General features: G+C 39.7%; 1 protein-coding gene across 1 annotated transcript in view; it reads right to left on the bottom strand.

The window, feature by feature from the left end:
* The window catches only part of LOC123510273 (protein split ends-like), a 78,948-nt gene that overhangs the window by 23,109 nt on the left and 38,364 nt on the right, over positions 1-17,475 (bottom strand). The window contains 1 exon segment of the mRNA XM_045265259.1: positions 10,609-11,311. Within this exon segment, the coding sequence (XP_045121194.1) occupies positions 10,609-11,269 (661 nt within the window). The 5' untranslated portion in view covers positions 11,270-11,311.

Raw genomic sequence — 17,475 nt, 5'->3', positions numbered from 1 at the left:
AAAATAAGACATTATGTACAAAAAGAAAAGTGAAGCCATCACGTATAAAATGTTAAATTCGAAAATGAGAGTCGCTTAGATATATGAAAGGAAAGAAGGAAGAATAGGGTGTGTATATATTTTTTTTATTTCATGTTCCTTCTACGCCTTAGTCTTTCTAGTCTCCGAGCCGCCACCACTCATGTTTTTTGTTTCATTCTTTTTACGAGCCATCAGATTAACCTGTCCATTAACCTTTCCTCTGAGGCTGGCAAGGTAAACAATATTGGTGAAGATATTAAACATTCTCCTTCTTCCTCTCCTCTTCCTCCTTCTCCTCCTCCTTTCAGAAATTGGACGTGTATATACTGGCAGATGATAACGATACATTTTTCCATCATTATCGGTGTAACATGAGAGATAATGAATGAGTAAATGAAATACGAGAAATCCAATCACAATCATACGAGTGAAATGAAATAATGACATCAAACGTTCTTTTGTCAATATTATCATCATCAATATTGAGTAATGGTGAGAGACTAATGAAATATAACTAATATAAAACAGTATAATATATCTTTTTTTCATATATCAACGCATTTTTTATTTCGTCTATGTCAATTAACCCTTTCAATACTGGGACGCATTTTTACCATAAGTCTGGGTGTGGTTAGGCGTTTCTATTGACATTAGGAAGGATCTACAGAGGTCAGAAGATTAATGGCCACAGTCTTCTCTAATTTTAATCCTCACATAAGTTTCTGAAGCTGTATAAAATCACCAAATAGTAACCAGAATGAATATAAAAACGCGTCATAGTACAAATTTTCAGCTCTACTGCCATCATTATCATTACCATCATTAAAACTTATGTCATTATCACGTGGGCGGCGTCAAGGCTTTGTGTGTTTCTCTGAGTCTGATTCTGATCCTCCTTGTAATCTCGTCATTTCATTTCCTGGTTCAATAATAGTTATCGACTCCATTGTGTATTGTGTTGCAGTGGCAATCTTTTCCTTCTCCTTCCTCTTCGTCTTTATTCTTCTGCTCCCTTCTGTCTTATCTTCTTTATCTATTTTTTATCTCTTCTTTCGTATCTTTCTCCATTTCTTCTGTATCTCCTCTTCTTTTGTCTCTTTCTCCCCTTCTCTTCTCGCTTTCTTCTTTATGTCTTTATCTTTTCTTGGTAATTTTTCTTGTTTACCTTCTTTGTCTATATCATCATCTCGTTTTTCTCTTCTTTTCGGCATTTTCAGTTTGTTTCTCGTTGTTTGGTTATATCCACTTTTTTTTTTTCTTTTCTGCTTCTCTTTATTTTCATCCCTTCTAAAGTTCTTCTTTGTTTATTCTTCTCTTTGGTTGATTTTCCATCTGCTTCTCCTCTTCTTCAATCTTTTGGGTTCTCTTTATCTTCTTTGTCTCTTCTACAGTTCTTTCACTGTTCTCTTTTGTTGATTATACGTTCGCTTCTTCTCTCCTTCAGTCTCTGGCATAAGAACTTGTGGCGATCTCTCCATATTCACGCGAGTACGTAACTGTTGTCCAGCTCATGTCACGAAAATTCAAGTTTGACACGCACATCCCCCCTCCCCAGCCCCCACCTCTCTCTCTCTCTCTCTCTCTCTCTCTCTCTCTCTCTCTCTCTCTCTCTCTCTCTCTCTCTCTCGTGGGACAATAGGCCAGATAAGGTACAAATAGATTAATTAACTTACAATTAATTCCTGAACGAAAAAGAGAGAGAAAAAAGGAAAAATAATTGAAGTTTTAATTAAAGCACATTATTCAACTGTTTCCAGGACCATTCATTCTTTTGACAAACTTCCCAAACAACACGAGCCTTGGGATTAAAAGCGGAGTTAAAGTTGTGTTGCCAAACTTCTCCACCCAGAATTCTAAAGTATTTCATTTGTTTTCCCATCCCATATTTTTTGAACTGTAAAGAAGTCGTGCGTTTGTCCTGCCTGAGTTTTTTGTCTATCTGTATTTTGTTCGTGTTGAGTTTTAAAAGTTGAAAATGTCCTATCTTTAAAATTCTATACGTCATGTTCTTTTGGTTATTGTGTAGTTTGTTTGAAAGTTTACGTTCAGAATGTTCTAACTTTTGATTTCTAATTGTCAAAATGCCCAGATTCGTGTACAGAATCTTTATGAACATGTGTACCTGTGTAGTTGATATTTTTTAGAGACAGAACACTGTACACACCAAAATGCTCTTTTGTACCTCCACATTATCAATAATGAAAAATGAAGACGTATTGCACTATTTTTCACACCATAATGAACAACACTAATGAAAAGAGGAAGGCTTTGACAAATGACACCGGTTTGCTGATGTATTCACGTTATGATAAATACAAGTTAATGAAAAAGAAAGCAATGACATCTTTCTCATGCTCTAATGAATAACAGCTAATGAAAAATGAAATGACAGTGATATTTAGCGATAGCAGTTCTGCCTTCATACCTTAATGAACAAAATTAATTGAAACGACAGTAATAATATTCACGACATAATGAATAGACTAATGGAAAAAGAGACAGTGATGCATAGTGGCGCTGCATCCATACACTAATGAACACAGGTACGTAATGAAAAGAGTACAGGTGAGTATTCTCTCTGGAGCGTGGATGGGGCAGCTCCTGTCATTGCCAGGTAGAGCTTCAAACGAACATGTACATAACTACTAGTGCCAGAACTCGCCGTTACATTTTTCATTTAATTCAGTGTCATTAACTATTTGGTGCAATATATATTTGTTTTACAGCAGCACCCTGGTTGTTTATTTTTTCCATAAATAACTAATAAACTGAACTCTGGACTACACTTTTTTTTTCACTCGACATAATTATCGTCTATTTGATGAAGTATTTTCAGTAACCTATTAGTTTTTTCACCAATGAATAATAATTGAAGTGGCAGCTTCACTTTTCATCCCCGTGACATAATCATTAACAATAATGGCGCCTTTTCACTATTAGTTTCTTTCAGTTTCGATAATAATTGTGTGACGCATTAACTTTTTGTCCTCTGTTTGTCTGGCCTGATGACTGTATGAGTTTCGCAGTGCTGGGGAGGCAAACAAGCAAACGAATCACAACCCAACTCTCAACTCAATTTAGCATCAATCAATCTTTTTTCATATCCTATTCCCGTGGCATCCAGCGCGGTGTCATGTCAACATCAATCACGTTTTGTTCTCTCGTTATGCATTTCACACTGTTACTCCATCTACTTGCAATCTGTCAATAGATCAATAACCTTTATTCTATTCCCATACAGTTCGGAAAGCGGTGTCATGTCAGAATCGTTACATTATGCGGTCACTATTGTCCCCTTCATTTCAAGCTACCATACAGTCACTTTACAATCAATCTATCAATCATTTCCTTCCACTATGGCCTCACTTCATAATCATCACATTTTTCGATTCCCAAGTGGTCAATTTTTACATAACTCAACCTAAAATCAATACCATCACATATTTTACACAGGCTTGTCAAAAAGAAAATGGATTGTAACAGGAATTCATTCTCATCGCCTTTTTGTGAACTTGCCAAAATCATGAAAACGCTGCCAAGTATTCTTTCACCAGCATCATCACCACAAGATCAGGGCCTTGCCAAGTATCTTCGTCTCCCCTTCGTAACCTCTGGCATATCACCAAGAATACGTCCAACTATTCATCTCTTTCGTCTGACACTCCTGCCAACTATAAGAGGCGATATAAAGGTGCAGTGTCCTCAAAATGTCACTCTAAAGGTACAGCGTGCACTTTTTTAAACCAGTGGTATTCAATCTAATGAATGCTTCAATTATTCACTACCAATGCTTCGTGGAATATACACACGGTGAGTGAGTTATTCAACAAACCACATTTACTTCTTGTCGTCTTCTTATAAACTTACGAATGTTTCTCTCTCTCTCTCTCTCTCTCTCTCTCTCTCTCTCTCTCTGGATTAACTATTCAAAGATTTGTCTTCCCTGGAACGTGATCTCATTTCTGTTTTGATTCCACGGTCACTTGGAGATATGTTAGTTCTCTTGATTCTTTCAGTTCAATCAATGTCACTGGTTCTACTTGTTTCCTGTTCTATCAGACATTAATTCCATCAGTTCTATCAGTGTTATTAGTTTACAGGAAAAGTTATTGAGTTTCACCCAGTGGCTATCAACAGTAGTTTTTTTTATTTTTTTTTATCAATTAAAGAACTATTACATTTCTGTATGTTAAACTCTGGATTTTTTTGTTAACATTTTGGTCCAATTCAAAGTTAAGGTGAATTTGTCAAGACTGCACTCACACACACGCGATGCCACTTCCTGAAGCCCACAAACACATTTCCACACAGCTCGCGGTGCTCTGTTTGCCTGCAGTAATCACACAGACTACTTTGGAATATTTGAACAATTCTGATACTGTTCGCTAATTGTCCAATGTGACAAGTAAAGTTCTGAGCTGGTACACAACTTTTCTTTGAAACGTAAACTAAACGATATATATTGTGATTCTTACAGTGTGTGGTTAATAAACAGTCTATCTATCCATTTATACAATTTGAAATTCATTAGTACGGCAAGTGTTATTGCAAAAAAGATGAACAGTGAACAGGAGAGATATGTAACCAATAGATGATTAGAAAATGTACGATGTCCCTTATAATATGTACAATTAATGAATAAATAAATAAATACACTCGGCATATCACCAAGTATACGTCCCACTATTCATTTCTTTCGTCTGACACTCCTCCCAACTATAAGCGATATAAAGGTGCAGTGTCCTCAAAATGTCACTCTAAAGGTACAGCGTGCACTTTCTTAAACCAGTGGTATTCAATCTAATGAATGCTTCAATTATTCACTACCAATGCTTCGTGGAATATACACACGGTGAGTGAGTTATTCAACAAACCACATTTACTTCTTGTCGTCTTCCTATAAACTTATGAATGTCTCTCTCTCTCTCTCTTTCTTTCTGGCTTAATTATTCAAAGATTCGTCTTCCCTGGAACGTGATCTCGTTTCTGTTTTGATTCCACGGTCACTGGAGATATGTTAGTTCTCTTGATTCCTTCAGTTCAGTCAATGTCACTGGTTCTACTTCTGTTTCCTGTTCTATCAGACATTAATTCCATAAATTCTATCAGTTTACAGGAAAAGTTATTGAGTTTCACCCAGTGGCTATCAACACAGTTATATATATATATATATATATATATATATATATATATATATATATATATATATATATATATATATATATATATATGTGTGTGTGTGTGTGTGTGTGTGTGTGTGTGTGTGTGTGTGTGTGTGTGTGTGTGTGTGTGTGTGTGTGTGTGTGTGTGTATATATACATATATATATATATATATATATATATATATATATATATATATATATATATATATATATATATATATTAAAGAACAACTACTACATTTCTGTATGTTAAACTGGATTTTTTTGTTAACATTTTGGTCCAATTCACAGTTAAGGTCAATTTATCAAGACTGCACTTCCAAACACACACACACACACGCAATGCCAATTCCTGAAGTCCACAAACAAATTTTAGTCAATAGGGAGCTTTAAAAGAAGATTAGATAAATTCATGGATGGGGAAGATAGATGGAATTAGGTAGATTAAGCACACTGGGACTGCCTCGTATAAGCCTGGCGGCCTCTTGCAGCTTTCCTCCTTTATGTTCTTATTTCCACACAGCTCACGGTGCTCTGTTTGCCTGCAGTAATCACGCAAACTAGTTTGAAATATTTGAACAATTCTGATACTTTTCGCCAATTGTCTAATGTGGCAAGTTCTGAGCTGGTACACAACTTTGAAACGTAAACTAAACGATATATATTGTGATTCTTACAGTGTGTGGTTAATAAACAGTCTATCTATCTATTTATACAATTTGAAATTCATTAGGACAGCAAGTGTTATTGCAAAAAAGATGAACAGTGAACAGGAGAGATATGTAATCAAAAGGGACATGTAACCAAAAGATGATTAGAAAATGTACGATGTCCCTTATAATATGTACAAATAAATGAATAAATAAACAAATACACTCGGCTAGTTTTTGGAATGTAACTGCAAAGTGCTGGACAATGAATAGGAGAGGAGATACGTTACTAAAAGACAATAAGACAATGCACAATTATACTTGCAAAGTGTACGAGTCATACAAATAAAAGCTTACAGTATACCTCACCGTCTCTCCGATTTTGAGTGTAATACTGTAAAGTGCAAGACAATGAAGAGGCGGTATATATGTTTCCAAAAAGACACAAAACATTGCAATGTCCGGTGATTCCTATAACGTGTATGAGGTTAGAAAATATTTTGCAACCTGTCCTATCTACCAAGTATAATACTGCAAAATGATACATGACATTCAAACAAAGGAAGAGTTATGTTGCCAAAGACCATAAACTTGAACAATAATTCTTGTAGTGAATATGAAGTGATACGCGTGAGAAAAGAAAAAAAAAAAAATAAAACAAAACTCAGACTATATTTAGAAAACGTCTCTGGTTCGACAAATGTAGATACTATTGGTTATTGAACTGTATTGAGTTACAATACCACAAGTACGACTTACAATAGCATCGACCAAAGTCTGGAGAGTGTGTCATTGCTTTCCTTAGTGAAAACCAGAATAATTAGAGTGTCACAATAACAAATTACTATGATATCGACTAAGGGTATGAGAGCCACCTACTTCCTTTGGTAAAGACTAACACTAACAGTTACAGTGCCACGAAACAAGTTACCATGGCATCGACTAGGAATAGGAGAGAGTGCGACCTAGTCATTTATGAAAACTAAGAATACCAATAAACAATGCCACAATAATAACTTAATGGTATGGATATGTGTTACCAATGAGTGTCATTACTTTTACTAACGAAAACTAAGAGCAACATTATCAGTGCCACAATAATAACTTACAAAACATCAACTAGTGTTCACAAAGTGGCAGTGCTTCTTTTACTGGAAATTCACCTGAGGAGCAACAGACAAAGGTACAGGGGAAGCAGAATGGAAAGGCTGAACACAGGATCAATTCTGTAAGCTGATTGTTTATGGCTTCACAATTAAACGGGATCACGCTAGCGACTCTCTCCCCTCCTGTCTCCCTCCTCTGATATCAGCACACCATCTTTAATCAAACATAAAACGGAGACTCGCTTTCACAACACGACATCAACAGGTACAGAAACGGTGCAATTAGAGAACCAGTTTCTTTTTAGGTTACTTTTATTTTTTTATTTTTTTTTTTTTTGCAGCATCCAATTAAACACCGTAAGTCCTTCAAAAGTCTCTCTCTAACTCCACTGCCAGACTTCGGGGGTTTCAACTTTCCGTTTCCTTGAGGTAGTTAGTGAAGAGAAGCAGATGAGAGAGTCTAGGCAAGATCAAAGTGTCTGTTGCTGTTCATCATCCGCTCCAATCCTTCGTTAATCCCTTTGTTATCGCTTTTACCTGCACTTTTATTCTTTCTCAACCTAAGAAAACTTATCTCACTTCTCTTAAGATTAAATAACTCAACTCGTACAATGTCCCTGTCTGTTCCAAGCCAATACTAACAATACTTATCTCCAAAACCCGTAACTTAATTAACTCTTATAATATCCATTCTTCTCCATTTTTTCGGTTCAATTTATTCCAAGCCATCCAAACAATACACACCACTCAAATATCTTCTCTCTTATTATACTCGTACTGTCAGCTGGCGATCCACTCCAATTCATTCTAACAAAACTAATCGATCAAAACCAAATGAACAATTATTTTTAATTTACCTGCACTCTACACTAACTTTGCCAATTAGAAAACAAGCGAAGCAACCACTCCAATTACACTGTCTGTCCATTCCAAGCCCCAGAAGTTGAATTTCCTGCTTAGTAAATTAATAAACTTTAAAAAAACATTACTTTAGCTTGCAAGTTTCTCTATCTGATCAATCATTATCGTAACCACGCAGTCCTTTATACCTCAAAGAACATAGTAAGATAAATTTTCTATCTAATCGATCAATTAATGCACAAATATAAGCTTTAACCCCTTGAGTACCATAACGCATTTCCATATTCCTTCTGGTTACTATTTGGTGATTTTATACAGCTTCAGAAACTCTCGTGTGGGATTAAAATGGTAAAGGCTATGGCCATTAATCTTCTGACCGCCACAGACCCTTCCTAATGTCATTGAAACGGTTTAATGGTCCACAAGATAAAAATATATCCCAGTATTGAAGGGGTTAGCAATACACTACCCTATCCAGCGTAACTTTACCCAAGAGAACTTTTATAAAATCTTCTCTATTCTCTAATAAACACAACGCTGCCTTTGCCATAACAATACAATCATTATCATAGTATACCTTTAACACTCAAAAAACGAAAGCTATCCACCAGAACAGCACATATTAAAAAAACCGCTTCGCTCTCGCTATGACCATTTTCAAACACCACAGAGAAAATCAACCTTTTTTTTTAGACATTTCCTGTTTGTAATGTAGAAATCTTGTTAATGTGACAGCAGATCCATAAAAAGAAAACACCATTAAAAAGACGTGGAACCTAACTAGAGCCTTTTGAAGTTGTAACATAAGCACGAGGAAGGAAGGAGAGAGTGTGGGGGCGCCTCTCTCTCTCTCTCTCTGGCCTCCTACCTACTGCACCTACATGTACAAGTGCTTGTCACCACCCTTGTGACTGTCAACGTATCGATTCAAGCAGCCACCACCAGCACCTGACACAACAGCACCGGCCAGCACGACACAGCACCACCACCAGCACACCCAAACGACCTTGTGTAATGTGCAGCCTCTCTAACACTGGTGATATTAATACTACTGCTACCATTACTGCTGCTGCCCCTTTATTACTACTACTACTACTACTACTACCAACAGTGCAACGAAGACTAGTATGCTGACGTCACCACCACCATTACCACCACCACCACCACCACCACCATTACTACCACTGCTGCAGGAAATAGTGTGCTGACGTTGAAGAAAAATATAAATCCAAGCAATAATAATGGTGATTCGGCGGTAGTGGATGCTGAGCTGAGAGAGAGAGAGAGAGAGAGAGAGAGAGAGAGAGAGAGAGAGAGAGAGAGAGAGAGAGAATCTTGTCCTTACACTTCGCTGCGTTTCATATCGATTCAATTTGTTTTTATCCAACATTTGCGTAGCGCCGATAACAAATATGTGTTTAAGTTTACCCTGCGCTTTATTGAGACACAGCAAACTAGTACACAGGCGCGTTTCAATCACCAGGGGCGTCGTTAAGCGAAAATCTAATACCCCTTCCAATTCTAACGATGCTCAAGACTCACTAATTCACGGTAACGCAACTAAACTAATCTCAACTACCGAATGTTTATTTCATATCGATGACGTAAAAAAATAAATTGAAATCATACAAAACTAAACTGAACTGAACCTTACATTACGAAAATTAAGCAACTCTCCTCCTTCCTTCATACTTTCATTTCCTTCCTTCTTTTACTCACTCCTTTCCTTCCTTCCTTTCTTCCCTCCCTCCCTTCTCTCTTTCATTCATTCATACTTTAAATTCTTTCCTTCCCTCCTCTCATTTATTCTTTCATACATTCATTTCTCTCTCTCTCTCTCTCTCTCTCTCTCTCTCTCTCTCTCTCTCTCTCTCTCTCCTTTTCTTACTCCTTTCCTTCCTTCCTTCCCTTTCTCTTTCACTCCCTTCCTTTTCACATTCATTCATTCATTTCCTTGTTTCTCTCCCTCCTCCTCTTATTTATTCATTTCCTTCCTTCCTTCCCTTCCCTTCCCTTTCTCTTTCACTCCCTTCCTTGCCTTCAATGACAAATATTTGCTCTCATTCTTCACTCTTTTTCTTCTTTTTCTCACTCACACTCTTCTTCTCTCACCCAAAAGGAACAGAAAAGGATAAATGAACAAAGGGGGAAAGAAAGAAAATGAACGAAGGAGGGAAGGAAGAACACACAAAGAACGAAGGAAAGGGAGAACAGATAGCGAAAGAAAATGAACGATAGAGTGAAGGAAGAACACACAAAGAACGAATGAAAGGGAGAAGATAGCGAAAAGATGATAAACACACACAGGTAGAAGGGAAGAAGATAAGATTATTAAGACTTAAATTAGATTCGGGTATCAGTCCGCGGCTTCCAATTAAAGGATTTATATAGGACAGTGGTCGTTCGGGTAAACATTAACCTTTGAGCGGCGGGGAGCTGAAACACCCTACATAAAACACCCTTGCTATGACGCTCTATTGAATCACCCTAGCGTTTGAGCCTTACCTGGACTGCAGACTTACCTCTTTGTGGCTGAAGGGGAGGTGCTGCGATGATTTATGCTTTTTGTAAGGTAGGAATGGTGTTTGTTTGTTGTGGTGGAAGTGAGGTGCGTGCAGAGGTAGGACACAGGCTGCGTAGCTCAGAAAAAACGGCTTGTAGAGAGAGAGAGAGAGAGAGAGAGAGAGAGAGAGAGAGAGATGGTAAAGACAGTGGGACAGTGCAGGCTAGCGACAAGACAATGCTGCGAGAGGTTCAAGGCATGTCACAACAGTGAGCAACAACAACAACAACATCAGTAACTCACCACCAGCAGCAGCAGCAGCAGCAGCAGCAGCAGGTTCCTCCAGCGGTGGGCTCCCAGAGGCAGCCTCCTTCGCTGCCACGCGTCGCCTCCTGCGTCTTGTGGTTTGCGGCGGCTGCACAGTTGTGGTGCGCGGTGCCTTCTTTAGGGACATCCTGCCCACCTTGCGCAAGTAACGGCGGCGGCAATTCCGTTTGCAGCGCGCCAGCTCCCGCCGGATCCTCTTGGCACAGGCGTCGTTGAGTCCCATCTCCTCGATGTCACTCTTCCGCCACATCTGCTTGGGGTCCAGGCGGCGCAGGATCAGCATGGGCTTCCGCAAGCTGCAGGCGGCGGGGCCAGGTGGTAGGGCACGAGCGGCGGAGGTGGGTGGCAGGGTGCGGGTAGCGGAGCTGGGCTGCGAGGCGCCCTTGTACAGCGGCGAGGCCCTGCGTCCCTCGTTGGCCACCGACACCTTGAGTGGCGACATACCCAGCCTGGCGGCCACGGCAGCGACCTCCTCGCCATTACTGAGGGCGGGAGTTCCGGGCGGCGGTACGTTCTCTGCCTCAGGGTGGCCCCCCGGGGCGCTGTCCTCCCCCTTGACGCAAGTCGGCGACATTCTCTGTATCTCCCCCATGTCTGGCTTCATCATTCGCCTCCAGACCAGCGCGGTGCGGCGCATCAGCCCCAAGGCGCGGCGCAGCACACCACGCCGCGGCAGGACCTGGAACGACACACACACCGTGAGGCACAACACGAATGTCGGGAGGGAGGCACACATGAGCACTGCTGGGATGGACTGGGGAATGGATTAAGGTGAAAAGGTGACACTGAAGTGAATGTCCACGTGGCACTGTGACACTCAAAGGTCATCCCGCTACGGTAACATTTCCCGCCCCTCTGTCCCTCTTGCCGCCGCTGCCCCCACTCCCCCACTCCCTTCCCTTCCTCCCAACCATCGATCAACAAGAGTCTAATCAGATCCGTCCTAAGATGTTTGCCCGCCTCGGCTTGGAGCGAGAGAAGCAAGGAGAGGACTGTCTGGCTGGAGGGAGGGAGGGAGGGGGACGTGGCAGGAGTGTCTGTGGAAAAAAAAAAAAAAAAAAAAAAGGACACGAGTAACTCAGGTGTAATATAACAATGTTAACAGAAGAAGACGAGAGGAACTCAAGTAAACTACAATAACTTAAGGAAAACAGCGATCAGCTTCACTCGTCCTTGCAAACTAGAGAAGCAGCAACACACGACTCACACAATGTCAAAAAGCCTCACATAATTCGCTGATGTGTTTACAAGCTTCACTGGTCCTTACAGACTAAAGAACCAGTAACACAAGACTAGCTTCAGTACTGCAACCTTCACGTGTCCTTGCAAGCAGACTGGGTGGGTCACTGGCTCACCCTCCCTCCCCCCCCTCTCTCTCTCTCTCTCTCTCTCCCTTACCATTGTCAGTTAACCTATTTAGTACTATGATGCGTTTCCATATTCATTCTGCTTCCTGTATGGTGGTTTTATACAGCTTCAGAAACTCATGTCGGGGATTAGAATAGTGACGACTGGCCATTAATCTCTTGACCTCCATAGACCCTTCCTAATGTCAATAAAATGGTCCAATCGTACACAAGTCTCAAGGTAAAAACGTGTCCCAGTACTGAAGGGGTTAAGGCTACATTGGTGCTCTGATTTATACCTGCATGTACAAATTAGCTCCTTCATGTATTCTCAGCAAGTTTTCCCCTGCAAAAAAAAAAATAAATAAATAAATAAATAAATAATAATAGAAAAAAAAACTTTAACAATCGTGGAAGCTCCTGTTTAACTTCAACACTTGGTCTAAAACCTCAAAGCCTTTCCCTCAACTTTCCTTTCTTGCCCTCCCTTTCAGTCCTTCAATCCAGCAGCACACAGCCACGTCACCAGCCTTCTTTCAGCACGCCGTACCCGCCTCACATCATCTTTAACATCGCCAGGTTTCACAGCCACACACAGCACTGAGGCCATATTCAGAAACGCCTTGCTCCTCACCACATTTTTTCAAGTCCGCAGAGACGACTTAAAGGGTTTTCAAGGTAGTTTTTCCTTATGATAAACTAGATATCTTGCTAATCCAACACTAGAACAATAAAAAATGCCTTGCTCTCTCACCATGACAATTTTCCAAGTCCCCATAGATGACTAGCCAAGTTTTCAAGACAGTTTTTCCTTATGATAAACTAGAAATCTTACTAATCCATCGCCAGACCCATTAAAATACCCTTAAGAACACGAGTATCTTCAACTAGCGCCTTTGAAAATTGTCGTCGTGAGAGCAAAGCGTTTCTGAATACTGGCCCAGTGGTTCTGAATGTCGCCTTGAGTTCTCTCATATGCAAGCGTACCTACCTCATCTCTGTCTCCCTCTCAGATTCTAGTGAAGGGATTACTCTGGGATTACTACAACTCCCAAAACTTGTATCCGATATTAACTTTGGCTATTGAGGCTGTGAAGTTTCTGCTCTGCTCTCTCTCTCTGTGTGTGTGTGTGTGTGTGTGTGTGTGTGTGTGTGTGTGTGTTAGATGCAGGAGTGGAAGGGAATACGTGCTGTCATGCCGTGGTTTTGGTTTCTGTGTCGTCATTTTCTTGTCTCGCCTTTCAATGACTCCACTTCTTTTCCAGCACAAAACAAACATACTACATTGTCACTGAATTATTTCATCTATTTACTCATTTATTCTCTTTACGTTGGCAGTGTTTTTTCTTTTCTTTTCATTAATTTCTTTTCTTTGCTTTTCCTGTGATTTTCTGCCTCCGTTTCTGCAAAAATTTGTCTCGATATATATCTAACTATCCTGGAGTACTAAAAGCGTTCCATAAAATAGTAAATAATTCCTTTGGTGTAAGATGGGGAAACTGGCCAAGAGCAACACAGAATAGAAAAAAAAAGGCCCATTTAGTTGCCAGTCCCCTTGTAGGTCAAAGGGTTAGCCGAAATAAAGGGGCAAATGTCTTGAAGTTGATAATAATCTCTTAAATACAGTGTTTTTTTTAGTAATCTCTCAAATATAGTTTTTTTATAATTTCTCAAATATAATGTTTCTAATAATTTCTCTAATATAGTGTTTTCTTTAATAATCTCTCAAATAGCGTTTTCTTTAATAATCTTTCAAATATAGTGTTTTCTTTAATAATCTTTCAAATAGTGTGCTTCCTTTAATAATCTCTCAAATAGAGTGTTTTCTTTGCCTGTTTACGTTCATTCAGCATTGTAAACATTAACTCAATACATTTTCTTTATAGAGTTCTTTATATATATATTTTTTAAGGGCATTTTTTTTAACGTATACAGAAAAGTTAAGTTAAGGCGTTATTCACTCGGGTGTTAGAAAACGTAGCAATAATAAGACTCTCCCTCACGTTTTTCCTTTATTCTTTTTTCCATTATTTTATGTAAGCGAGGTTCTGGCCAAGGGCAATAAAAAGAAAAAAAAGACTGACTAAAGATGCCATTCCCTTATGAGAACAGCCAAAGGAATTTTCTGTGGGACCTTTTTTAAATTCCTTCTCTCCACTGACTCATTCCTTCATTCCTTCACTTAATATCCATAACTGTATTCACTTCCTATTCACTCCACCTCACTCACATGTGTGTACAATACTTCTGTAGTGAACCACACTACTACTGCTACTACTACTACTACTACTAGTAGTACTACTGCTACTACTACTACTACTAGTAGTACTACTGCTACTACTACTACTAGTAGTACTACTGCTACTACTACTACTACTAGTAGTACTACTGCTACTACTACTACTACTACTACTATTACTATTACTGCTACTACTATTACTACTACTACTACTTTTTTTTTTTACGTAGGGAAGAGGGCCAGCCAAAGGCCCACTTAAGCGCTGGCTCTCCGGAGTTCAAAAAGTGCCAAAACCGTCAGCCAGAATTAGGGGAGCAAATTCCTCGATACCTCCCTCTTAAAAGAAGACAAGTTGTAGGAATTCGGAAATACAGATGCAGGGAGGGAGTTCCAGAGTTTACCAGTGACAGGGATGAATGATTGAGCGTACTGGTTAACTTTTGCATTAGAGAGTTGGACAGAATAGGGATGAGAGGAAGAAGAAAGCCTTGTGCAGCGTGGCCGCAGGAGGAGGGGAGGCATGCAGTTAGCAAGATCAGTAGAACAGTTACCATGAAAATAGCGATAAAATATAGAAAGGGATGCAACATTTCGGCGGTGAGAAAGAGACTGAAGACAGTTAGTCAGAGGAGGGGAGTTGATGAGACGAAGAGCTTTCGATTCCACCCTATCAAGCAAAGCTGTGTGACTGGAACCCCCAAACATGCGAAGAGTACTCCATACAGGGACGGATAAGGCCCTTATACAGAGTAAGCAGTTGGAGGGGCGAGAAAAACTGTCGGAGACGCTTCAGAACACCTAATTTCATAGAAGCTGTTTTAGCAAGAGATGAGATGTGAAGTTTCCAGTTAAGATTATGAGCAAAGGACAGACCGAGGATATTCATTGTGGAAGAGGGAGACAGTTGAGTGTCATTGAAGAAGAGGGGATAGTTGTCTGGAAGGTTGTGTCGAGTTGATAGATGGAGGAACTGAGTTTTTGAGGCATTGAAAACTACTAGATTTTTTCTGCCCCAATCGAAAATCTTAGAAAGATCGGAAGTCAGGCGTTCCGTGGCGTCCCCGCGTGATCTGTTGATTTCCTGAAGGGTTGGACGTCTCTGAAAGAACGTGGAAAGATGTAGAGTGGTATCATCAGCGTCATTAATGAATAATAGAAAGAGAGTGGGTGACAGGACAGAACCCTGAGGAACACCACTATTAATAGGTTTAGGAGAAGAACAGTAGCCGTCTACCACAGCAGCAATAGCAATACTACTACTACTACCGCTACGCTAATCCGGCCCAGGTGTGGAACTACCTAAGAACAGCTGGGCTAGGTGGGGCATGGCCCGGGGATTCCACGCACTACGCCGATCCCCTTCTAAGCCGGGCCAGGTGCAGTGACCTGACCCCGAGCTGGACGGTGGAGGTCACGGGCCGGATGTTCAGCCGAGGACTCTCCAGTCAGCACCGAAACTCCGGGACATACGCACCGCTCGACTCATCTCCGCTCGCTTGTGTATACAATAATAAACAGCAGTAATGAACATCTCTTGTTTACCTCTCCACCACTCCCCTGTGTGTACAATACTTCACTCTCACTCCCCTGTGTGTACAATACTTCACTCCAAAGATTAACACTCCATCACTCCCTCATAATTCATCCCTTATTCACTCCAAGAAACAATTTTTACTCACCAAGACAGTATTCTTTCACTCCTTATCACTCTTCTTCCACTTTTCACTTCACAAACTCTCTCTCATTCACCCCCAATGCTAGCACTCCGCCACTTTCTCATAATTCATCCTTTATTCACTTCCATAATCAACTTTTTAACTCACCAAAACACAATTGCTTCACTCATTACTTCCTACCATTTTTCACTTCCTAAGCTCACATATTCACTCCCACGCTACTCCAGCCTCTCATCTCACTCCTTGATGCTTCAACCTTACCCAAAAACCAGTGTTTCTTAACCTGGGGTGCTAGCACACACAAGGATGTTGAAATCAACTTTAGGGATGCTGGGAAAGGCTAATTACATGGCGGTAAATTATCAGTATTCCTAGCACAGGGTGATGTACTGGTGTGTGTGTGTGTGTGTGTGTGTGTGTGTGTGTGTGTGTGTGTGTGTGTGTGTGTGTGTGTAGATTGAAGAAAAGCCGCAGGAAAATCACCATTTCTATTCAAACTCTTGTGACCCTTTTCGGGACCAACGTAATCCCATCCTCAGACACTGAAACACGTGCAGAGAGTGAGTGAGGGAAACGTGTTTATCCTCCAAAGATCTCCGGGACAAAGAAATCCTGGACAACGAAATCTCCTCTTATGTACGTACGTACCTTGGTCCTAGCACCGTCACCTATCACACCTGCCTCATCCACACACTTCAAATATAAAAGTAAATTTTAATTTCCTAGCCATTTGTACACAGTAAAAATGAATAAATAAATAATAATAATAAATAAAATATAATAGAGTTCTTTATAAGTTGATAACTAAAAAAAAAAAAAAAAAAAAAAAAAAAAAAACATTAGTTAAGGAAAAAAAAGGAAGACTAAAAGAAAACAACGAAAGGATGTGACGTGAGCAGGAAACTTTTGAGATAGAGTTAGCTGGACGGAGGATGTTTCTTGACTATTAAGGTTAGGCTTGTGTCTATAAATACAAAGTGACTCAGCAATTCTCAATAGGAGCGTTCGCGTTAAGGCGATTCAGTTACCAATGAGTCATTTTCCGTTTTCTTTTGCGGGCATCATGGGTGGCTATTTACTTTTTATTTAATTAATACTACGTATGATGCAATCTCTTAGTCAAGAAACCAATTTTATAACATATTAAATAACTCAAAGAAGTAGTTTATATATATCAAAACGCATGTGATGCACTAATATGCCATATATAAAGTGAAATCCATAGTACACGTATTTGCTTCCCACATCATTATAAGGAACGTAAAAAATTTGGGGATGCATTAATAGTGAGTAGTCTATGTAGCAATAATACAAGAAAATAAGAGATACAATTGACATGTATTATATTTCTACTGAGAGTGGTTTCTTTATTCTGAAAACACCCTGCCAGGCGTACGAACCAATGCGGTGCACCAGATCGCCGAAAACGCCATTAGCCGTACCAGTAGTTTTGCATTATATTCTTAACTTAATCCGTAAGCATTTCTTTTCGACAAAAAGTAATGCATTTGATTCATGTAAACTTTATGTTAATTTATATTTCATTTACGTTGTTTAGAAATTGTTTGTGTAATAAAACAGA

The sequence above is a fragment of the Portunus trituberculatus genome, chromosome 28, assembly GCF_017591435.1.
Source record: "Portunus trituberculatus isolate SZX2019 chromosome 28, ASM1759143v1, whole genome shotgun sequence".
In the NCBI taxonomy this organism is placed as follows: Eukaryota; Metazoa; Arthropoda; class Malacostraca; order Decapoda; family Portunidae; genus Portunus; species Portunus trituberculatus.
The sequence above is the reverse complement of the archived record's forward strand: the minus strand, read 5'-3'. Positions and strand labels throughout refer to the sequence as shown.